The 24,931-nt window shown below is 44.0% G+C and overlaps 1 protein-coding gene across 1 annotated transcript in view; it reads right to left on the reverse strand.

The window, feature by feature from the left end:
- ZC3H4 (zinc finger CCCH-type containing 4) overlaps nt 1-24,457 on the reverse strand; it is a 29,937-nt gene extending 5,480 nt beyond the window's left edge. Inside the window, 14 exon segments of the mRNA XM_044667331.1 lie at nt 2-201; nt 5,481-5,590; nt 5,947-6,058; nt 6,316-6,429; nt 6,738-6,880; nt 6,998-7,115; nt 7,816-7,967; nt 8,526-8,748; nt 9,629-9,739; nt 11,254-11,473; nt 24,243-24,292; nt 24,294-24,408; nt 24,410-24,435; nt 24,437-24,457. Of these exon segments, the coding sequence (XP_044523266.1) occupies nt 2-201; nt 5,481-5,590; nt 5,947-6,058; nt 6,316-6,429; nt 6,738-6,880; nt 6,998-7,115; nt 7,816-7,967; nt 8,526-8,748; nt 9,629-9,739; nt 11,254-11,473; nt 24,243-24,292; nt 24,294-24,408; nt 24,410-24,435; nt 24,437-24,457 (1,715 nt within the window).
- Between the last annotated feature and the right edge of the window lie 474 nt (nt 24,458-24,931).

The raw sequence follows: 24,931 nt of genomic DNA on the forward strand, positions 1-24,931 counted from the left end.
GGGTGGGGGTGGAGGAGGGGGGCCTCCAGGCACAGGCCTGCCATTGGGAGACGTCGGCGCCGGGGGCACTGGGGGCCGTGGCGGGGTGGGCAGGAGGCCGACTCCTGGAGGAGGCTTAGGGAGAGGGTTGATGCCTTGTTTTTTCAGCTCCTCCACTTCCTTCTCATCTTCTGCACCAGCTTCTGCATCATCTGCCAACATCTGACGAGGAGACAAGGGAACAGACATGAGGGTGGGCTGAAAGGGGGTGGCACTGACCGCTTCCTGTCTGAAGCCATGGTCTGGAGATAAAACCTGACTTGGGACAGAAATGAGGGCCAGCTGTTGAGTGGATGAGGGGCCACCAGACTAACCACAGGAGCACCTGGTACCCAGCTGACCGCTCCCTCAGGGACCCCAAGGACCAGGCATCACCATGGAGAAGCCAGAGTCTCCTCTGGCGGTGCTGGGGCTCTGACTGAGCCCTCTTCCTCATGGTCCTTCCTAGTTAAAACTATTTAGTGACTCCCGAATGACCGATCGTGTTCCTCTGCTTGGCCTGTAAAGCTTTCTACAGTTGGACTATGGCTCCTAGCATCTTTCTGCTCCTCTCCCCTCCTGACAAACGGTTCCCTCACAATCTCTTCTGTCTAGGGTGGCCTACCAACAAGCCCCCACTATATGCCAATGACTTAAGCACTGAGGGGAAACAGACAAAAATGAAATTGTCCCTGCCCTCGAAGGGCTTATAGTCTACCCTTGGGAACTACAAAAGCCTATAGGTGAGTACAAAAAATAAACACAGAAAACACTGACAGGGGTCAGGAAGCAGGAGAGACACCTGAGCCTGGAAGACCAGTCAGAAGGGCTGTCAGGCACACTGTGGAGGGAAAAGTAGGAGATCTGAAACAGTCTCTTCAGCAAAGGCATGTATGGGATATGCAATAATGCCACATACATCATCAGCAATCACCAACAAAACCAATCAAGAAGAGACTGGAGAAGAAAACTGCATTTTAAATAAATTCAGAATGCATAAAATTCTTGCAAATCTACCTGGCAAGAATCCCACCAGAACTATATGAATATAATTACAAGACACCCTTCATAGAAATACAGACCTAAATAACTGGGAAATATTAATGGTTCAAGGGTGGACTAAGCCAATACAATAAAGTGGCAATATTACCTAATTAATTTACTTTGAACATCATGCCAATCAAATAACCAAAGGATTAAAGAGCTTAGGGAGGAGGTAGCTGGGTAGTTCAGTGGATTGAGAGTCAGGCCTAGAGATGGGAAGTACTGGGTTCAAATCTAGCCTCACCCACTTCCTAGTTGTATGACCCTGGGCAAGTCACTTAACCCCCATTGCCTTGCCCTTAACACTCTTCTGCCTTGGAACCAATACAGAATATTCATTCTAAGGGGGAAGGTAAAGGTTTAAAAAAAAAAAAGTTTAGGGAAAATTATAGCAAAATTCATCTGGAGGAACAAAAAGGTCAAGAAACTCAAGGGAAAAAATGAAAAAATGTGGGAAGGAAACTACAAAGCAGAAACCACCAAAACAATTTGGTAGTCTAAAAAGCTGAAAGGTCAATCAGTGGAACAGATTAGATAAAGAATATAAAGAAGCAAACAAACCTACAAGTTTAATGTTTGACTAATAATAATTATCATTATCATAATTAATATTACATGGTAAATATAATTTGTCATAACTTATTATACATTGTTCCACATAATATTCATGCAATATAATCATTTGTAAAATAAATTTGTTCATTATTAAATGATAATAAATTGTTATTATTATTATTTATTATTAGGTACAGACTATACAGAAGCAAACAAATCTAGTGTCCTAATGTTTTGAACCCAAAGAATCCAACTACTGTGGTACAAAGAACTCATTATTTGAAAAAAAAACTGTTGGAAAGACTAGAAAGGAAAGTGGCAGAAACTAATCGACATCTCACATCACATAGCCAGAGAAGCTCCAAATGGATACAGGCTACCCATAAAAGGTGACATCATAAACCAATAAGAAGAACAAGGCAGAAATTACTTTTCAAATCCATGGATAGGGAAAGAGTTCATGACCAAAATAAGAATGAAGATCACAATGAAGATACCACTAACTATATATACACATATATATATATACACACACACACACACACACACACACACACACACACACACACACACACACACATAAGTTTTGCACCAACAAAACCAATGTAGCTAAAATTAGAAAAGAAACAGGGAACCAATAAAATATCTTTGCAGCAAGTTTTTCTGATAAAAGTCTCATTAATAAAATAAGTGATATAAATGTTTAAAAGCCATTTCCCAACTAATAAATAGTCAAAGGATAGGAATAAGATGTTTCCTAAGAAATTCATACTACTTACTTATATGCCAATGGGAAAAAATGTTCCGAATCACAATTCAGAAAATTTTGAATTAAATTAACTCTATGGTTTTGCCCGATATCCATCAAACTGACCAAAAGAAGAGGAAAATGATAAATGTTGGCGGGGCTGTGGGAAAACAAACATATTAATTCTACTTTTGTCTAGGGGTCAATGAGTTCATTTGGCATGTGGCTGGTAATGAAAGTTACAGCCTAGACAACAGTAAGGATAGAGAGAATTCTGCTCCAGCACTCCAGGGTTTATGGAAGTGTTGAATTGGTACAGCCATTCTATAAAATAAATGACAACTATGCCCAAAAGTTGCTAGACTGTACAAACTCCTTGACCCAGTAAGATCACTTAAACAGACCTAAACCTGGAAAGACCAAAGAAAAAAAGAAAAGGAGCCATATAGACATAAATACTTATGGTAGGTTTGGGGTTTTTAAAGAGTATTAAAGTACTAGAAATTAAGAGGATGCCCATCAACTGTAAATGGCTGAGCAAACTAGAATTTATGAATGTAATAGAATTTTATTATACCCTAGGAAATGATGAAAGGGACAGTTTCAAAGGAAGCTAGAGATTTATATCAACTGATACAGAATGAAATGAGCAGAACCAAGAGAACAATTTATACACTAACCAGAATTGGTAAGAGAACTTGGAAAGACTTAAGAATTCTAATCAATGCAATTGATTAAAAAAAAACCCACAATTCCAGAGAGCCCAAGATGAAGAATGCTATCCTAACCCTTGAAAGGGAGGCAATGGACTATGGGTATAGAATGAGATATACATTTTTTAGACATGGCTTTGGGAGTCTGTTTTGTTTGACTATTATATCTGTTAGGAGGCTTTTGTTTTTCTTTTTTTCCCCCCCCAACAGAAAGAGATAGTGGGGAGAAAAAATGATTTTTAATTTTCAAAATGAAATTTAAAGTTTTTAAAATGACAAGATTTGGAAACTTTTTTGAGGTGATGGGCAAAAGTAAAAAAGAGAATGATTGTTAATTTAAGTGACTCAAAGACAGTGGTGTCCTATGTCAGGAGGGAAGTTCAGAATATGGGGAGAAAAGTAATGGATTCTGTTTCAGACACGACGAATTTGAGATGCCTGAATGCAGATGAAGCAGACTTTTTTCCCCAATCTATTTTTATTATTTTATTCCACATATTTTTTCTTTCACAATGTGGCTAATATGAAACTATATCTTGCAAGACTTCGTGTAGATAACTAATATCAAAAACTTGCCTTCCCAGGGTGGAGGGAAGTGAAGAAGGGGAAGAATTTGGAACTCAAAAAAAATTTTAATGATTTTTTAAAACATGTTTATATGTAATTGGGAAATATTTAAATAAAAAGTTTTAAAATAAATTTCCTTTAAAATAACTAAGTTTCTTTTTCCCCCTTTGAAGATTATCTTGCTTTGAGGATCTACTCCAACTTTATATTTTTTTTTAAACCCTTAACTTCTGTGTATTGGCTCCTTGGTGGAAGAGTGTTAAGGGTGGGCAATGGGGGTCAAGTGACTTGCCCAGGGTCACACAGCTGGGAAGTGTCTGAGGCTGGATTTGCACCTAGACCTCCTATCTCTATCTACCCCAACTTTAAAGATTCTATGTGGCTGAGTTTTCTATTAGGGAAAGGCATTTTTTAACCAAGTTTAACCTTTTTCTTATCTAGATTGTACACCCAAGATGAAAAGACAAGCTCCGTGCCACTGGTAAGAGTGATTTGGGGCCTGGAGCAGAGCCTGTGGTTTTCATAAAAGGAAAGCCCACTAGAGGGTGCTAATCAAGAGAAAGCTGCCTAGTTCTTCATAGGGGAGCCAGAAACTAGGAGTGCAGCTGTTTTCCTATCAGTCACACAGTTGGTGGCAGGGCCAGGGGAGCAGCCCTGATAAAACCACTTGCATCTGAGGGGCTGAGGCTGGGAAGCCTGGGAATGGCTAGCCTACCACCCCACCAAAAACCCCTGTTCCCAAATACTGACATGGGTTCTTAAGGAGCAGTGACTGAGAATGGCTAGAATCAGGAAGACTGACCTTGTAATACAACTAGCAGGACACTCTCTCCTGCCCCCAGGGTACTAATAGTAACCAGTGCCCTGGCACCAAGTGCCAGTCATGATTCTAATAACAATCATTCAGAGAAAGGGTCTCTTACATGTTTGTAAGGCTCAGGAGAGCTGGTTCTAATCAGTCACCTCCCCATGAGAAACTGTATGTTCCAGTTTTCCTTTTTACTACTAAAAACACACATACATGAAGGCTGAAGGCAGCAAAGACCTGACCCCTGTTGACAAAGATTTACTGAATTCTCTGCTGGGCCCTGTACTGCCAAGTGCTGGGGACCCAAAGAAAAAACAACAGTAGCCCTTTCCCTAGAGGTGCCCGAATACAGGAGACAACACGGCCCAGTGAGGAGAAACACTACAATGTTCTACACAAAACAGCTCCAGCGTCTGGTCCTTTTCAATGACAAACTCTAGACTGATTTGGATACTTCACTATTCTAACTCTCCCCGAAACAATGAAATGGCCTCCTAACTGGTTCCCCTGCCTCCAGTCCATCCTCCTCTTTCTACAGAGGGGGGGTATGCCTGGGTCATTCCCCCATCCAATGAACTCCCAGGACTGCCTATTGCCTATGTGGCATCCAGAGCCCTTTCTATCCCTGCCCCAACACTCTGGCCTCCCGCTGCTTCCTCACAGCAGCCCCTCCATCTCCAGGCTCTGGCTACCCCCCAGGTCTGGAATGCTGGAATGCTCCTCCTCACTGCCCTTCAAGTTCCGGCTCCAATTCTACCTTCTCCAGGAAGCTTTTCCTGATCCCCGTATTGCTAACACCTGCCCTGAATTTACTTCCCCAGGGAGCCTGGAGTTCTTTGACAGCAGGTCTCCCCTTTCTTTGGTTCTCTGGTGTAGGCATGAGGCCTAGCACACAGTAGGTACTGCCTCCCCACCCCCAGCCTCCAGGCTTGTCAAGTCTCCAGACCTCTAATTCCAACAGCTGCCAGGCCCAATAGTCCCCCGTTTCTTGGCTAGCCAGCCTCCCCAATCTGCCCTAACCGTTTACCTTGTCCAAGAGCTCCCTTGTCTCTTCCGTGAGGGGGTCATGGGAGAACATGCAGTCGTCACCATTGATACAGTTTCCAGTTGTGTGGAAGAGCTTACAGGGAAAATCACGTTTGCAGAGGTCAAGGCAAACATGTTTGATGTCAGGGATGGGGGAAGGGCTGGCCTGGAGGCCACATTTCTCAGGGGACACAGCGGGTCCCACACATGCACACACCTGGGCCTGGGTATCCCCAACAAACCTGAGGGGCCGCCCAGCTGCTGGCAATTCAGAGACCAGCCAGCAGAGCTCTCTCCGAGGAAGCCCCAACAATCCCTCCCAACAAGAAGGATCGCACAGTGTGGGTGGCCACTGGGCCGTGACATCTTGGGGGACCTCTGGGTCTACCTCTGAGGTGAGATCTTGGGAGAGTCAGAGCAAGGGGGGAGAAGATTGTCCCTCCACCCAACCAAAGGCCAAAGGATATCATGCATGTACGGGCAGTTCTCTGCTCTGGCACAGAAGCCTGTGATATAAAACTTGCACAGCTCACGCTTCTTGGGCAGCTCAATATCGTGGCTAAAATTGCAATGCTCTCCCTGCAGAAGGACACAGGATAACAATGCCACCCATGAGGACAGAGGGGGCCATCCCAGGCCTCCCCCACCCGTCTGATCACACCCCAGGAGAAGGGACCCCTGGCCTCGGCAGAGCCTGAAAGCTTCCTCATCAACCAACATCAGGGCATGAGGGAAAGCACTTCATTAGGAAGTCTGTGCTTGGCTCTGCAAGGGTCACCAATCCCTCTGCCCATGGCCCCCTGTGCCCAGCCCCTGCCAGAGGGGCCCTCACTTACCCACGTGCATCGGCCCTCCACAAAGTACTTGCAGATGACCTTTCCCTTCTTGTCCGACTGCTGGTGGGGTTTGTCGTGGTCATTCCTCCGGTAGCTACCACCACCCCCTCCATCCTGTTGGAGTCACAAGAAGGTCAGCGGGTCTGCACGTGGACACCCCAAGTAGTGCAGAGGTCAGGGCCCACGGGGGCAGGCTCTGGCTCTAGCCCCTCAGATGGCCTTTGGGTTCCCTCCTTATCCCCCCAAGCACTTGTTCATTGGGAGAACCCCTCAAAGTAAAGGAAGTTTATCAGGGAGCAGCATGGACGGGCCCCTCTTCAGCCTTAGCAACTGTCCCCCAAGGTCTAAGGGCAGCAGGGGGCCCTTGAGGAGAGGCACCTGACTCTTCTCCCCCAGACCAGTCCAAAGGATATCCAACTCACTCCCATGTCCTCATCGTAGAAATCTTCATCATCGTTCATCCCTCCACCTTTGTTCATCCCTCCTCTGCTTCCGCCTCGTCCTCGCCCTCGTCCCATGCCTTTGCCTCTGCCTCTCGAACCGCGGCCTCGGCCTCGACTTAAACCTTCGGAGAGAAGAATGGACCGGCTAAGCACTCCTTCCCACCCACAATGGCCATTGCCAGGTAGATGACTGGGCCAAGCCCCCACCCGAGCTTCTTGAGTCCGGCCAAGTCTGTTACCTCTTGGGAACCACTGCGTACCTCGCCCTCGGCCGTCCTTGGGCCGGCGGTACTGATTCAGCTCTTTGGAGAACTCATCATATTCCTCCTCACCCATTAGCTCTTCATTCTCTCCAAACTACAATTCAGAAAGACAAGATGTTCACAGAACGGCAGGCCAGGGACAAGTGGACTGTCAGTCTCCCTCTGCTCACAGCCAGCAGGTACCCCCACCTCCCACACACAATTCTTTATTTAAATTCAGAATAACAATTATGACACCTAATTACAATTGGTTCCTTTTTCTCTACACAAACCACAGATGGAACTTATCTCTACACTCCAATTCCTTTTTAAACAATGTGTAACTGATGATGGCAAAGAAAATAGTTTTAGATCAAATGTGATATAGAAAACTTGTCATTTTACGTGCTCTCTACTAGAATCACAGTCCTACAGAGGGTCTGAAATGGAAGGGTACCAGAGACCACCAACTCCAACCCCCTCATTCTATAGAAGAGGAAACCAAATCTGTACCTATGGAATACCGGGGTTATTTCATCGTATTTGGAGAACAACTATACTATAGACCCTAAGGGCACCCCACCTTGTCTCCATCAAGCCCTGGTTTCCTTTCCTTAAAAGACCTATGAAGGTTTGGGTTAGCCTTGAAATTTCATTTAAGAGAAGATTCCTCAGACTCTTCTGAGCCAAGTATCTAGTTTCCATGCCCCCATCCCCAGAACCCCGAATCATTCTTTGGGGAATGCCACAAGGGTTCCTTCCTAAAGACATAACAGACACAAAATTAGAAATGACCCAGGGAAAGTAGCTCGTACTTCCATTTCTTCTTCATAGAAGTCTTCTTCCTCTTCTGGATGGTCTCCCATGGAACCTCGGCCCCTTCCCCGATTTCCTCGACCCATTCCTCTACCTCTTGGTCCCCCACGTCCTCCTCGGCCTCTGTAGCCTCTCCCTCTGACCCTGGCTCCTAAAAGATGATTAATAATGTGGCGAGAGCAGAATTGGAATCCGGGATAGAGTCAAAGGAAGAAACCAATAAGAGAGATTAGGGCTGTGGAACACCATTCACACTGTCAAACTTAGCTAATGTGTTGGCTATTTTTCTAAACTGCATTTTTCTCCCCCTTTTAATTCTTTGCTACAAAAGATGGCTCAAGGTGTAGAGGTGTGTGGGGAGAGCTGGGCAATATGCAAAGAAGGTAAGCCCCTGTAGGCATTTCTGCCCGCCCCATAAGGGGCCACTCTCTAGAGCCAAAGGAGAAAGCTCTGTCAAGTGGGGTCTTGGACCATAGCCAAATCACCTTTTGGGAGTAAGAGGAGTAACTTCTAGGTAATCACCGCCAACCCTGCATGCTGCCTCCTTCTGCCACTTCTCCCTGATGAAGTGGCTCAAGTGGTAGTCAAGCCACCATAGAAAGGTTGCTGATCTCTGGTCTGCATTGCCTAGCAGAGAAGCTTCTTTATGTTTAATGGACAAGGAGGGATCTTTACAGTAGAGAATGTCCTGCATTCTGCAACAGCTTACCTCGTCCTCGGCTGCTGCCTTCCTTAGCTCGTCGATACTGGTTCAATTCTTTGGTGAAGTCATCATACTCTTCCTTTCCAAGGTCCTCCTCTTCCTCCCCTTCATACTCTCCATACTGCTCATTCTCATAGTCATCATACATGCTATAATTCTTGCTCTCCATTTTTGAGTAGCCCTTCTTTGACAAAGGGGCATTATGAGATGAAGGATACTGCTGGTGAGACTAGAGGACCCAAGAAAACAAAGGAAAATTGAGTTGGACCAGACTGGCTCCAAACAAAAACATCTTCATTTCCTTTAAACTGTCCTTTAAACACCACCTAGTCCAAATTTCTCATTTGCTGCTGGTAAAGCTGAGGCCCAGCAAAGGAAAGGAACCAAGTCCAGGGACCACCTGAGCACTATGAGCAGAGCCAGGCCTAGAACTGAGGCCTTCCAACCCCTCAATAAACTGACATCTTAAACTAGGGTGTGAAAAGAGAGCTAAGGAACCCCTCTCCAATTCTCAATGCAAGTGTGGCACTTCATACGCCATCTAACGAAGGCTTCATGAAGCAAAATGAACAAATGTTCTTATGCCATTTTACAGACACTGAAATAACAACTGACTTTTGGAGCATTACAGACACATTGTCATTTCTCAAATATTATCATCTCTCAGTTTTACAAAGAAGGAAACCAAAGCTCATAGAGATGAAGAGGCCTGTTCATATCCAGACAGCTCATATCAGTAGGCGAGAGTTATACCCAAGTCTTCTTAACTCCAAATTAAATGAGATCTTGTATAGAAAGGGCTTTGCACACCTTAAGAGTCCTGGATAGAGTTCATTGTTTTTCTCATCATTCCTATCCTCATCATGTCACATCAGGCCTAGAAGCACAGGCTCCAAATGGGGAGCAAAGGGACCTGCCTGACCTTGGGGCACATAGCCAGTCTGGGTCAGAGCTAGGATTTTAATTCAGATTACAAATTGAGGGCTCTTTCCACTATACCAACCCAAACATCTTCTGACCTGTTTCCAGAATACCAGAACAGGGAGACACCTACTTATTCGCAGAAAGATAAACGCAGTACAATTTAATGACTTAGTCACTGTACTCACAGATGAATATGGAGGGCTATAATCTCGGTATTTTCGGTGGCTTTTCTCACTGGGGCTGAAATCAGAGTCATCACTGAAATCGGAGAAATCATCACTTGAAGATGCGTGTCGCTAGAATAAAAGGATAGAGTATTTACTGATTTTGTTTCAGAAGAAAGCACTTGTGACCTTACAGGTTAGCTCAGGAAAATTATATTATCTGTGTCCACTCCCAAATGTCCACGTCCAGCATCTGTACTCCTCCTCGGATAAGCCTATATACCTTCTCCTCAGGTTTCTCAAGGGAAGCTATTCATTCGTCTACGTGCCTGTAATCTTGGCTCTCCCTACATCCAATGCAACAGCAAACACTGAATATGTGTTTATTGTCTGCAAAGAGAACTCTCCTGGACAGGGGAGGATCAAAGGCATGGTCACTGTCCTCTGGGGCCTATATCCAGGAAAGGAAACAAGCCCAAACCGTAACTGACACCATCACAAGGGTTCCAAGGCAAAGAACTGTCTCTGTAGTATTTGAGCTAAGCTTAAGGTTCTTTCTAAAATAACAGAGGGAGATAAAGAGGTTATTTCAAGCCTAGTCGTGGGGTAAACAAAAAGCCCATAATCACAGTGATGGGCAAAGCAAAAACTATTCAAAAGAATAGATGGCACCAAGAGCCTTGAACAATGAACAGAAGAACCTGAATTTGAATTAGTCACAGTAGCCACTGAATATGAGTGACTGAGCTATCTCTGTGTGTAAGAAATATTCTGCCCTGAGAATGAAAGATGGATTAGTTTGGGGTGAGAACAGAGACAAGAAAACCTGCCAGGAGGCACTACAACAGTACAAAGATCCTGTCCTAGAGTGATACCAATTGGAGCAGAAAAAAGGGGATATGTGCAAGACATGTGAATCTGCTGCTTTGACACCGAAGGTGAGAGTGACACAAATATTCAAGATGTCACCCTTCCTAATACCGAGACTAGTACGAGGTAGACAATGTTTGTTGGCCAACTAAATGATTGCATCACACCGATGTCCCCATGTCCACCCTGAATGAAACACACTGCTTCCTTAGGGTGGCTTCAAGGGGATTGACAGTCAGCTGACAGCAGCCCACCTCTGTCTTCCATTAACATCCTAATACTCCCCTCTGGGTTCTCTGGGTTCCAGCCACACTAGACCACTTGCTTTTACCTCAACAATTTCTATTCTGTCCAACTTGGATCCTGTCACTAATTTCTGGTCTCCTGAAATCCTACCTCCTTTAGACTCAATTCTAAGGACCTAGATGTATCACCCCAACCCCACCCCATCAGAAACAGGAAGAATGTCTTTCCCTTCTTTGGAATGCCAGAGGACTCTGTCCCTCTCATCAACTTCAATTCTAATCCTGGTCTGATTCTCCCTAAGGAGAAGGATTCTTGCAGGCTGGGATCCTTGAGTTCCTTATTTCTGGAACTGTTCTTCAGGGCTGAGCACAGTACTGTGCCCTCAACTATTAGGTGCTCAATAAATGTCTATCTGTTTATTTTAAGCTGACCTGAATAGAAGAGGAAAAACCTTAGCCACAAAAGCAGAGATTCTCTGAAGCAATAGGTCCAAATCAGCATCCCCTTCCCCACTCCCCCTTAGAACTTACTTTGTGCTTGGATTTCCGTTTTTTCTTGGATCTCCTCTTTTCTTTTTCCCTTTCCTTCTTTCTTTTCCGTTTCATTCTCCGGTGAGCCTTCTCATCGTCCGAATCACTATGATGCTTCTCTCCCTTTTCTCTTCGGCTCCTTTCTTGCCCAGTTGAGATATCCTGGGTCTCTTCAGCCCCATCATCCTCGAGTTCTCCTTCTTCCAACTCTCCATCTTCCCTGTAAATTAAAGAAAACCCAACTTGAGAATGTGTTTTTAAAGTAACTTTGTTAGGCCAGGCTTTTCTTCTGGTTCTGCCCTTTAAAATCTAATAGGGAACAAAGGAGTCCCTATTATATTTGAAGATATAAGATCTATATCACTCTCTATAGACAGACAGACAGACAGACAGACAGAGATAGATAGACACATGGATCTAGACAGCGAACTAGAAAGAGACAGGAATAATAGAGGTGAGGTCTGGACATCCCTCAGAGGACATTTGGTCCTAGAGTCCTTGTTCTGCCTCACCACCCCTAAAAATATCACTTTGTCCCTTTTAGCACTGCCATCCTGAACAGAAGTAGCAATAGGAAAGTCTATACTATCACTAGAATACCCGTAATAACTACCATAATCCTAGAGAATCTCTCGAGTTCACCCAGAACTGGGACAAAGAAGGCAGGTAGGAAACAGAGGAAGAGATAAAGTGGTGACGTGCTATAAAATGTCTAGTTCTAAGGAAAGAAGATAGAAGTCTGGAGGTCTGGGGCAACTCCTGTGCCTCTAGCCAAATGTCCATATCCACTATGTCAATCTTAAGTTTCTGAGATGACATTAGAATGTGACAGGCTGAAAAATGAGCTAAAATGAAAGCTACACAATGCCCCGCCCCAGCCCCGTCCCTATCTTCTGGCTGCCCGTCCAGTGGATAGAGCACTAGGTGTACATCAGGAAGATGAGTTCAAATCCAGCCACATACACTTCTGAGCTTCGTGACCTTGACTAAGTCATTCATTTTTCCTCTGCCCGCCTCAGTTTCCTGAAATAATAGCAGCACCTACCTTACAGGGTTTTTGTAAGAATCGAAAGAATCTTTGTAAAATGCTTACACAATGCCTGGCACAGTAGGCCCTCTAGGAATGCTTACTCCCTTCCTCTCTTCACCTGCACTTGCCTGCATTATCTACTCTCCTAAGAGTGAATATTTCCATTTCTGTGCCTCACACCCATTCGATCTTACTCTGAAAATTTAAACTGTTCTCCAACAAAAGGATACCTGCAAACAAGTACCTTGAGGAGGGAAGAAGGAATCAAGAAGGAAGGGACCTCAGGGAATACTTATCTTTACCCATAGACACACTCTTTAAAACTCAGGAGCTGAAAATAAAAGGAGAGGGAAGTTTCAAAATTCCTTCCCTAGAGTCCCCAGGAATGTTTGCTTCCAACCACAGAAATTTCATCCATTTCAATCGATCAGTAAGCTTCCCAAAAGGAAGGGAAATCAAGTTCAAAGAGCTAGCAAGAAAAAAAATATGATTCCATCTCAAAGATCTTATTAGTAGCTTAAGATCCAAAAAAAATCTCTACAACTCTGTTTTCCCACCTCTACAATTGAGACAGGATGTCTAAAAAAATGTCAGAATCAGCAAGAGGAAATATAGATAGGCCTCACCTGTCACTAAGAATACTCCCACCACCACCTTCCCATCTGGAATCCTTTTTCTAGGTATCCACTGTCACTCCTCAAAGTATAAACCTGCCTAGATAAAACTGGAATGTCTGCTTACCCTTATTCCCAAACCAAAAAGCATCAGGGAATCCATCAAAAAAGGCTCAAGCTAGGTGAGCAAACTACACCAGGTAGAGTTTAGCTCACTGTCTTCCCAAACAAATGAATCCACTCCAATTTCTAATCAAAAGGCTTAGACAGTGTAGACTCACAGGGAAGACATAGACATGGATATATTTCTGCCAAGTACAACTTTAGACACCTGAGTGGAACCCCACTATGCTCCAGGAAATGCCAAGTTATGGTGAGAACTCTTCCCACTAGGTCCCCTGTAAAAAGGAAGCTCATTTTCCTCTTGGTACTTTCCCCCAGACCCCCGTGTTAGTAAATGTTAGTATGCTTAGTTAGTGTACTAATCCATTTTAAGGCCACTCTCTCTATGAGCCCTGAACTCCACAGAGAGACCTAAATGGAAAACCTAATTGAATCCATCTAAGAATAGCAAACCCCTCTGGGACAAACATAAACCTCTCCACCAGGGACAGGCATCAGTGGCTGCTCCTCTCACATAAATGACTCGCAGCAGCAGCCTCCTGCTCAAGCATCGAGTTCACCAAAGAGAGCCACAACTCTGTAGGTGGGAGGTACTGATGAGTTATTGAAAGGACTCACATAGCAGGTGAGGCATTCTCATCACTGAACCTTAAGATAGTATAAAGACCTAAAGAAAGGAGAATTAACTGGTGTTCTTTAAGTTTTATAAGGGGGCCTTTTGGTCACTATGAAAAAAAGCAAATGAAAAGAAAAAGAAAATGCCAAATCCCAACACCAACACTGTAATGCTGGAAGGTTCCTGCTTAAAGGTGCGAGTGGAGTTGGTGATGACATTTTAGAGGGGGAAACAGACTCGGAGAGGAAGGGGCTTTCCTATGGTCAGGCAGTGAATCCAAAGTAGAGCACCCTAGAATTCCATTTCCCTGACTTAGGCTTTTACCATTGACCCCATTTTCTCAAGTATAAATTCAGTAAAATGTCCTACAACTGCTCCATGTACTCTATAATTGAGAAGGGATGTTCAGAGGAAGACTGAGAGCTGAAGCCTTCCAATCATCACAGGCAGATTTTCCTTCACACCTGCTCATGACCTCTATTCCAGAAGGAAGGAAATAGTCCGACACACTTTATATTTTGCACTGAAGGTCTGGGTTATCCTAGATGACCCTTCAGACTCTGAAAATGCTTCCAGTTCCTGGAGCATTTGTGTTCAGTGAGGTTGTACTTTGTACCCTGGGTAATAAAGCCCCAGGACATTCATTAACCTGAAGTGGAACTCGGGGGAAAAGAGCAGGTTCAGAAAAATCGGATGTAAATTCATGGATGATTGACCGACCCATAATGGTTTATTAGGGAAGCCGGGGTGGTGGCGCATCCCTAACCTTCTGTGGTTGAACTCACAGAACACAACCCTGTTCCCTCGCCAACTCTCATTTCATGGACTTATTAGGAGAACACTGGGTTTGATGGGCCGTGGGTCTGAGCCTGCAGAGCAGTTCTAATAACCTCATGTTCTTCAATCTCCCCTCTTCGGATCATCTCACAACTGGCTGACGTTCAATGGTGAAAGACATACTAAATGTAAAGTGTCGAGAGAAGCAGGGTTTGCTAAAGAAAATTAATTTGGATCCTAGCCATTTTCTAAGATTGAACATAATTGATACCAAAAATAATGGGGGCACCCCAAAATAAAAATAAATGGGACAGAATTACTTGAATTCTGTCAGAATAAAGCAGAATAAGACTCAAAATAATCTCACAAGAAATGTCCTAAATTTTACTTAGACCTTTTTTAGGGGCTAATTTACTATCACCAGTGATTTGACAAGGAATCCTTCCATTTCTAAAGCTTACACTGAAAATATAATGGGGAAATCACTCAGTAATTTCAGCAGGTCAAACTTAACAAAAACCAGAAGACATTGTGTTTGTAGTTAGACATATTCAGACCAGGTCACCAAGGGAAACAAGGGTTCAAAATCAAACAGCCAATTCTACCCCTTCCTAACTCTTATCCAATGGGGAACAAAAGGAGAAAGGATAAGGGAAGAGGAAGAGAACAAACATTTATTAAATACCTACTATGTACCAGGCACTGTGCTGAGTACTTTACAAATACATCTCCTTTGGGAAACACAGAAGTAGGCTCTTAAAGCCACAGTGACCTTTGATGATAACCAATCTAATCCCTCATTTTAGAGATCAGGAAACAAGAGGCCCACCGCTGGGAAGGGGCTTGTCAAAATCACCCAGCTAATTAGTCCCTGCAGGGTTCATAGGTCCTATGAGATCATCTTGTCCAAGCCCTTCCTTTTTACAGTCATCTGCAAATTGAGGCCCACAATGATAAAGGGACTGGATCATAAGGCTGCTAATACTAAAAGGCAGAGCTGGGAGGCAAATCTGGATCTCCAAATCCAGGGTTCTACACCAGGTTGGAGCCCAGGCCTTCCTTACTTTCACTACAGGGTTCTTTTCCATTACACCACACTTCACCCCTCCCCAAAGCACCCTACTACTCAGAGAATTAAGGGACCTTTAAATCTCATAAGCAGCAAGCCCATTCTACAGAATAACCAAGGGCCAAATGGACACAATACATGAGCAGGGCCACTGCTTCCTGAGCTCTGCAGACAGAAAGGACTCAAGAAACACTTAACAAATACCACACTCTGTACCTAACTGGGTTCCAACAACTGTCCTCCCTGTTCAGGAACAAACAACAGCTATAGGAGAAAACGCCTTAAGTGTATTGCTACCTATCAGAAGTACTAGCCAGGTAGCCTAAGCAAGCCTACTTGAATAACCCTAAAATGGAAGTTTCCCTTATCAGAACTCATTTTTCTAGGAGGAACGATGCAGTCAAATCCTTTGCAGTGGTAATGATGAAATTAAAGACATTTCAACATCCTGTCTCAAGAGCTCTGCTAACGAAATCACTAAGTTGATATTTCTCCTATTCCTGAGAAGGGATGGGGAACTGGGGAGGGGGAGGAGGGGTGAATGGTAAAATGGTTAAGAGACAAGCAGTCCAGCATCTTGAAAAAAGCAGAAAAGGAATAACCAATCTCTGAAGTAGAGATGATAGACCCTGCTTGCAAAATGAAGTCAAGACACATGCAAAAAAAAAACAAAACAAAAAAAACCTGTGAAACCAAGGAGGGCACAGATGATTGGAGAGCTACCCAGGGAAAAGAAATATGAACATTCATGGCAATGGTGGGGGTTACCTGTAGAGCATGGGAGCCACTGACAGAAGGCAGCTGGCTAGCCAAGGCTATGGTCATTGGCAGCCCAAACCCTAAATTTACTGAGTGCCCAGGGAGGCTTTCTCAGTGTTCAGTAACTCAGGATATTCAGAATATATCCTGAGGGTTGAAAATGGCCCCAAATGGAACGAGCCCTCGAAAATTAAAAACAGGCTAGTTTTCACAAACGTTTAGCAATTGACCAATAGACCTAACTAGGTTCCTCTGGAATCCTAAACTCTGACATTGCAGGAAAAATTTTACTAGGAATTAGTGGGACTAGATAAAGCTTTTCTTTTAGAAAATAATTTGAGGGCTCTGCCAGGTTCCTAAGAAAGGTCTCCGCGGCATTCCCAGGGTCTAAGTGGTAAAGTCACGTCACCACCATGATAAACCTGGTTCAAGGATTTTCAGGACCAGAAACTTGAAATAAACCTTTGGGCTTTCACATGTTTTGCTGTGTCCTTGCTACCTAGGTTCATTAATCAAGAGAAAAAGAGTGATAGTCTAGCCTCCCTTTCACAATTCTCAAGTGTGGTCACAGCCCAGTATCTATGACATCATCCTATGATTTCCATGGCAATGTGCTAACACTAGCTACCTCTGAAAGTTGGAGGGAGACTGTCACACCAAGCAGAAACTGAGTAAGGAAAAAAAAGCAATCCTCAACTAGCATCATCTATTCCCGTTTGCTTTGCTTTGAATTCAGTAAACCTCCGATGTATTAAACATCTCCGGGGAATTAAACAATGTACCAATCTCCAGGGAGCCCACAAAAGCATCTGGATACAAGTAAAGACGCCCCAGGTAGCAGCTCTGCCTCCACCTACACAAGTCACTTTAACCTTTGCAGCCATCAATTTCCTCACCTGTAAAATAGGTTCGGTTACGACCTACCTTCACCACTCACAAAAAGGATATTGTATGGACCAAGTGGGCTAATAAAACATTCTGAAAAGTAAAAAAGCACAATACAAACTTAAAGGAATGATAAAAGCATAGGATATCACAGCCCCTCACCCTGAATTCATGCTGTCTATTCCAACTAAGGCAATAAGACATCAATCATGAGTTAAAGAACAAACATCTCATTCCCTGTCCCCCACTCCCAAGCAGGGGGCTTTGGGAAGAGCAGGCAGATAAATGCTTAACAGCCAGGGCAGAAGATAACACACCTGGGCCCCAGGGACTTAGAAATAGTCTATAAGAACTGCTAGAATTGGCATTTACCATTTTAGTTTTTAAACAAGGGTGTCAGCACCCTATTAGATTTTAAAGATCTAACTCCATGTAATGGAGTAGAGAAGTCCAAGGGTCCTAGAGTTATAAAATCACCAAGGGTGTTGAATTCCAAAATGATCTGCTTAGCTTTATAGATGGGAGGAGAAGCAGAGAGAGAATGTTTAGGTGACTTGTCCAGGGATACTCAGGAAGGAAAGAGAATCTGGGCTTCTAGTCTCAGTCCAGGGTGAAGATCTTCACACCTGCCTATTATGTCCTATGCGGCTTAGTCTGGGTACAGGGGTAGCTCCAATGATGAAATCCTCTTAGGCAGAGTCTTTGCATCTGGCTACTGCGTAAAGTAAGACTTACCTTGGGGACGGCAACTGGAACTGACTTAGAGAACTTAAAGGACTTTTTCCCACCACCAAAACAGCTACTCCCTGGACTAACCATTTAAAAAGGTTATTTGAGTGACAGTAAAATGTAGCTTCAGATAAACTTTTCCAAGGCAATATTAAACTTAACTAAAAAAATCTTACCAACCATGACCAGACCAAGTTCACCAACCTAGAGTTTCCTCTCAGGCAAACCTCTCAAATGGACGTGTTCACAGAAAACTCTGAATTCCTAACCTTTCTGACAACTTGGGCCTCAGGATGGCTCTAATCAAGGCCAATAATGTTGGTATCAACTCCAGGAAGCCCAATTTCCAAATACTTGGAGGAAAGGCACCAATAATCCAGTTTTCAAACCAGACCAGACCCCACCTCACAATACCTGGCACACAGTAGGCACCCACTAAATGTTGGTTGCTATATGGCAGTGGTTCCCAAACTTTTTTGGCCTACCGCCCCCTTTCCAGAAAAAAATATTCCTTAGCCCCCTGGAAATTAATTTGTTTTAATTTTAATAGCAATTAATAGGAAAGATAAATGCACCTGTGGCCATCACCACTCCCCTGGATCACTGCACCACCTACCAGGAGACGGTAGCGCCCACTTTGGGAATCACTGCTATATGGCTTCACTCTTACAGGAAAATCAATTTCATTAATTCACATGATTTTTGAGTTGAACAGACTTTGGCAATCCTCTGCTCCAACCCTAACTGTGCAGACGGACAGACTAAGGCTCAGTCAAGTGGCCTGTCCCACATTGTAGGACATGGAAGAGCTGAGACTAGAACTCCTGCTACAGTGACACATGATATTTCTAAATTCACTAAAGATTTCCATTCTCCATACTCTTGTCACTGCCATCTAAGTGGGAATGGAGACTCACACCAATAGGCAACTGGAACTCATTAATACTCTGCTGGTGTTCTTCAGAGGCTCTATTCCTTCATTCATTCAACAAATATTTACCTCCTACATACAAGGCTGCCAAGTAATAGGGCTTAAAATGAACTGCAACAGCCCACAAAATGAACCCCTGGCTCGTGCCATCCTGTAACTTCAGGCAAGCAGCCACTAGCATGGGAGACATAATTCAGTTTAAAAGAAAATGGATTGGAACACTCCCGATGACTTGACTGGCTCTGGGGAATAGGCCAGTCTCTTGCTCCTCACTGAATGCCAAGGGCTTCATGACCATATACAGGTCTCTTATCTGCTAATGAATTCCCTTTGGCTTGGGAATATTAAAGCCAGAAAGACTCTAATACAAACTCCATGGATCTTGCTAGCCAAGCAGTGAGCTCTATCCTTCAGTTAGACAAGAGTCTCCATGACAATCCACACCATTACCCAGAAGTTAAGGTTCAACTCTAACCCATCCAAGGATATAATTTTTTCCATGATCCCAACCATCAGGCCCTTGGTGCCACTGAGTCTCAAAGACTAAATTTTAGCCTGGGCCGTTGAACAATCTCAATCATATGGCACATATACTACAGTTCCCAAACATGGTAGGATTCTGATCCCACACTAGACTCAGCTTAGTCACTGCTGAACTAGCTGCAGACTAAGGCTTCTAGGTGTACTGAAGTCCAGGTCTATAGATACATTAAAGGCACACAGCTAAGAAGAGGTGTGAGCATCATTCACTCATCTGGCCAGCACTGAATACTGCAAAACTTAAGACTTGGCTCTGAAGTAGTTTTCCTCACTGACACCAGAAGTTGTTTAGAGGCAGACAAAAAGAAAAAGGGAAAATATGGTCTGATGAAGATCTCCCCTCCTTTAAAAGCCCAGAACAAATGGCCCGAGGATGCCTGCAGCCTCCCCAGCCTTCTCTTCTCAAAAAGTGGGGACGAGCCTAGATGCAGGAACAACAGAGGCTTGACACCAAAAAAATCTTCCAACCCACTAATAAGGTAAGGTAATAGGTAAGAAGAGGAAATTGAGGATAAGACGCTAAATCACAACACTAGTGAGCCCCAAGTCACTGGGGTAGGTTAATGGAAGAAACACCACCAGAGCCAAGCACACCAAGACAAGGTATTAATTTGCACTAATGACCAACCTTCCACCTCTTTCCCCAGCCGGCCATTGAGGATTTAGCAGAATCAGTCATTGACACAGCTTAAGATAGTAGTATCCAAAAAGAAAACAACTCAAATATTCCTCAAAAGTCTTCAACCCCAACAACCCAATTCATGCAGATCACAATTTAAACTGACTAGAGCCTTCAGAAAGCTAAACAAGGTAGCTTCTCTGCAAATATCTCTGCTGACTGGTCCCCACAAACATACCAGACCCTAAGAATGCAGAGTGAAGAGTAGTGTTCTGCCTGGGGTCACTTAGTCCCCAAATTCTCCCCCCCTATAAATGAATGCTCCACAACAAGGACTGGCATTGGTTCTGTCTTCCAAAAGAAAACAGGATGAGCCCAATTCCTCTCTCACCAAATGCAAGCCAGAGGATCATTCTGGTAATCACATTTCATTGTTGTCTGAAAATGGTTTGCAACCACCAATCCTTAACTGTAAACATACATTAAGTCGATTCATCCACACCAAGCTAATGATTATCCCATAGTAGAAAAAGCCATGGTAAGGTAATACTCAATAAGAAAACAAAGACCCAGCCACAATCCTTATTATGAGAACCATTCCAGTACTGTATGAAGTCAAACACAATGTCCACCTAGATGCCTAGATAAGCAGGACACAACCCTGCCACCAGCTTTATGGGGATCCCTGTGCCAGCCATCTACCTAGATAAAAATGGACCCATTCACCTCATTTCTCTATCACCTATACATATAGCCCTACAGACCATCAAATCCTGAGAGTTCAAGCCTCACCCTTTTGATCAGAATTACTCTGGCTGAATGATTATGTCCCACCTGCCTGCTCAGCTCTCTGGCAGTGAAGACGTAGGCGGCCTACAGACATTTTCAGTTTAATCAAGACTTTTTGCAAACCTCCAAGAATAGGTTTAAATTCACAAACAGCTGGAGCTGGAAGGGCTGCCTCATCTCAGTCTCTCATTTTCCAAATAAATAGGGCCACTAAACAGCCCCTTTCTAGAAGTCTCATCCAAGTATGTCATTTTCTTCTGCCTTCACTTCCAAATCTCTTAGCTAATCTGACACTGAGTTCCACACGGCATACTCAGTCATTCCATTATTCTTATGGGCTCCGCATTATTCTGTTGTGCCACTCAATTTAACAAAGCCTGAAATGAAAAGGCCTTTGGAGATCTAGTCCAATAGCCTCATTTTCCAGAGCAAACTAGGACCCCCAAGAGGGGGGATGGGTCAGACCCATGGACACACAAAAATCCCATTACAAAGAACTGCAAAGTCCTATACGTTCTTAAGGCATTGGAATTTTACCCCTATAAGTTATAGCTTCAAATGAGCAGACCATTGAAATCTTTTAGTTAGAAACATATTCAGGTCATAGTATTGTTTTCCTGGGATCTGGCCTGCGCTCTGCTATGAAATATATCATCTAAACCTCATTTCTGTTTCAATGGTTCCAACCACTGCATAACTTAACACAGAAGCATTACTTGTTACAAAGAATGGCATCCCCAAAGTAACTATTTTTCCTATGTTGAAGAAGAAAAAAATTAAAGGGAGCAAGAACCAGGCCACTTTGCCTGAAAATAAATTAACACGGCACAAGAGAGAACTTTACCAACAAATCTAGAACCTTCATTCATGCTTATAATCAAATGTTTATTTCTAACCTTGCAAATAAGGAAACAAACAGGCAAACCCTAAGTCTCAGGAGCAAGACAAGAACACACTCCTCTGGGAGGAACATTTCTAGCTAGAGGGGAAAAAAAGAGGCAGGAAGGGAAGGAAGAGAGCATCTCCAAACAGCTGCTTCTATGGAATCCTGAGGGTTTTGAGGAATATAAAATATAACACTACTCAGATCCACCCACTGTTTGTGAGACTGAGGTCAGGATATACATTTCAAACACACCCTATTTGGGAAAGTAAGCTGATTTTTGGAGGACCTTGGCTTCTGGCATTTCTAACATTTTTCTCTTGGGAGGTTTTTGTTCATGTATAGTAAGCCCTAATGGTTTTTACTTAGACTAGGAGGGGAAAAACTCTGTGACACTTGGAGAAACTAATTTTAACTGGTTACATACAGAAATGACTTCTTCAGAAGGCAGTCTATGAAACAGAATTTCTGCTACCCCTTTAAATGCGTTATTTACTAGATGTGCTGACAAGGATTCTCTAAATATCCCCTTTCTTCTTTGCAACATCCAGGAATTTGGTTTTGAACTATACTGAGTACATCAGTTATTTCTTTTTTAAAAAGTGATACTGTAGCAAAGAATAATTTAACAAAAGTACAAACCTGATGTGTAAGGCTAGGGTTTTGGTTTTTTTGTTGGGTTTTTTTTTGTTTTTTTTGTTTTGCTTGGCTGAATTAAATTTCATTTTCCTTTTAAACTGGAAAGAATACACATTGGTACCGATCTATATTAGTAGTGGGAAATTGGTGAGGAAGAAAGGCCCAAAATGTACCCTGTATTTGAAGAGGACTCAAATGACAAGAGAAACAGTTTCAACTATTTTTTAAAAACTGTTTCACTTTGGAATATGCAATGTTCAATATACTCAATCTAAAAAGCAAAAAACTTTAAAAGAAAATGAGCATCCTTTTCCACTAACCCAAGCACCAAGCTTTTGCTGAAAGAAGGTCTCTCATTTCAAACAGGAATGGAAAGCTGCTGGTAGCTATTCTTGGCCATTGGCCTCTTTAGGGATGGGGGTGGACTGCACACTAGAAGGGAAACTTGACATCAACTTAAAACAAATTCAGTTCCCTTTAGTTTGGTCCTAGGAATAACTATTTTTCACAACATGTGCTCCCTGTGGGTGCTTCAGACATCTTTGCTTTGGCTTCTATTGCTATGTCACAATGCTGCACTGTGTGGTCACACTAGGCTCTCCCTCTCAGCCGGAGATCACAGACACATGATCCCTGGCAGCAGGTCAGACCCAAGAGGTTATGAAGCCACAAACGTGGGGAAAGCAGGGGGAACACAGGAGGGCACAGTGGTCAGCTTAACTGGAGTCTGGACAAGTGGTTCCTTCCCCCCTTCCCAAAAGTGAGTCCTTTTTAATAGTTACCAAAAGGTCAAACACATACTTGTGGATGGGGTAGGGACTGTATGTGAGGGATGATAAAGGGTTTCACTAACGACAACATATGCAGGGCCCTTATTTGTAGGGTACCAACACAGGGCAAAAGGGGACAACGGGGTTCAACATGTGTTTTGTATTTTCCAAAGATACTTATGCTTGTAAAACACATTGACTGTACGGTAGGTAGGTAGGTATACTGCAAGTCATTTTGTTGGTGTTTTTTTCTTTGTACATGAAGGACAGAGGTATATAGTGGGAGGCAGGGCAGAGGGGTGTACTGACCACCATGATTGAGTGTAACACATTCGAATATTCACATGAACTTTTCACTGTAAGGCACGTGCTTAACAAAGGAACAGTAGAAGCAGCCAGAAGCTTGGGACTGAACAGTTCACAGAGTTTGTGCTTCAACAGTATGTTACAAATGACTTGGTCAGTTTAACCTTCCGTCAAGTATCGACTGAAACACTGTAAGACACAGGAGAAGACGTGAGAGAAAACCAGTGTACTGCTTCACCCACAGCAAAGGGGAGGGGAAGCAGCCGGGAGGGCGGCATCAATAAACAAGGGCAGATCCCACTTTTCTGTCCTATGTACATAGGAATGGACTGGCATATGGACACAGTATCCACTTTCTTCATTAAGGGATGAAGGCTGGAGACCAAGCAATGGATCTGAGGGGCAAAAAGGTCAAATGGAGACCACAGTGTAGGGTTCTGTCAGTTACTATTTGAGAAGGATACAGTAGACTTTTTAAAAAAAAAAAAGAAAACTGTGCACTTTCAGGGAGATAAATGCCAACTAAAATGATTAGCTTGAAAGGATGTGCAACTCTAACTCAGCCAACAGGCTTAGAGGTCCTGGTTTCAACAAACTAACTCTTAATAGCATCACTTTGGCCTTGAGCTAAGGAAGGAAGGAAAGAGAGATCTAATTTAATTACTGAATAAAAGAGACTACTTACCATCCCAACCCCTTGCATGACATACACTTCTGACATAAGAGAATTCCTTAGAGGCCTGCTAATGAGTGTAAGCAGCTTGTGGTAAAGCACCTATCCCCAGGAGGGGAGGGGGCAGCCTGAAGAAAAACCTGGGCTTGGCAAACAGTCATGTGCTCATCTGTTTATTTTCTCCAACTGGAGGCTGGCAGCAGTCGGAAAGTAAGGGGTTCAAAACAAAATGCTCACCCAACAGTTGTGCTTGTGGCTTTGAAATGGGGTGTTTTTCCCTTTGCAAGGACAAGACAAGTTATGCACTCCAAGGAGAGGCAAATAAGGGTCCTAGGGAGATGGGGCCCTTGGGGTGGGGAATACCTGGAGCCCCACCGCTTCCCGGGGAGCCCCTGAAGCGGAGGGAAGGGAGGCGGGTGGGGTTGGAGGTAGCACAAGACATGGTGACACATTTCCTGTTTCTGGCCTCACCCAACCCAGCAAATCGCCCCCCCACCCCTGGGGCACCTGCCTTCTCCTCCGGCCCCGAGTCTCTCGGAAGCCAGGGTTCCTCAAGCCACTCCCTAAAAAATAAATAAATGAGTTTTTAAAGGGAAGTCTCCTAAGGAAGAAGGAGCCTCCTCGGAAATAAGTTCCCCACTTATTTCCCCAAGAAAGTGCGGGGAGCGATTCGACCTCAAGCCTTTTAAGCGGGGAGGGGGTCCCTGACTTAATCTGCTCAGATATGAGGGTCAAGGAGAGCGAAAGGAGGAGGGAGAAGGACAAGAAAAGGGGAAAGGAGGACAGGGGAAAGGGGGGGAGGCGAACACCAGAAGAAGGGATCAGAAGCTGGGGAAGCACGAGGGCGGGAGCGTGGTCAGGCACGAGGCCCACGTGGTCCGGGGCCGCCCGGGCCGCGGCCCCCCGCCCTCCCCTCCCCCACCCGC

Source organism: Gracilinanus agilis, chromosome 3, assembly GCF_016433145.1.
Source record: "Gracilinanus agilis isolate LMUSP501 chromosome 3, AgileGrace, whole genome shotgun sequence".
NCBI classification, from domain to species: Eukaryota; Metazoa; Chordata; class Mammalia; order Didelphimorphia; family Didelphidae; genus Gracilinanus; species Gracilinanus agilis.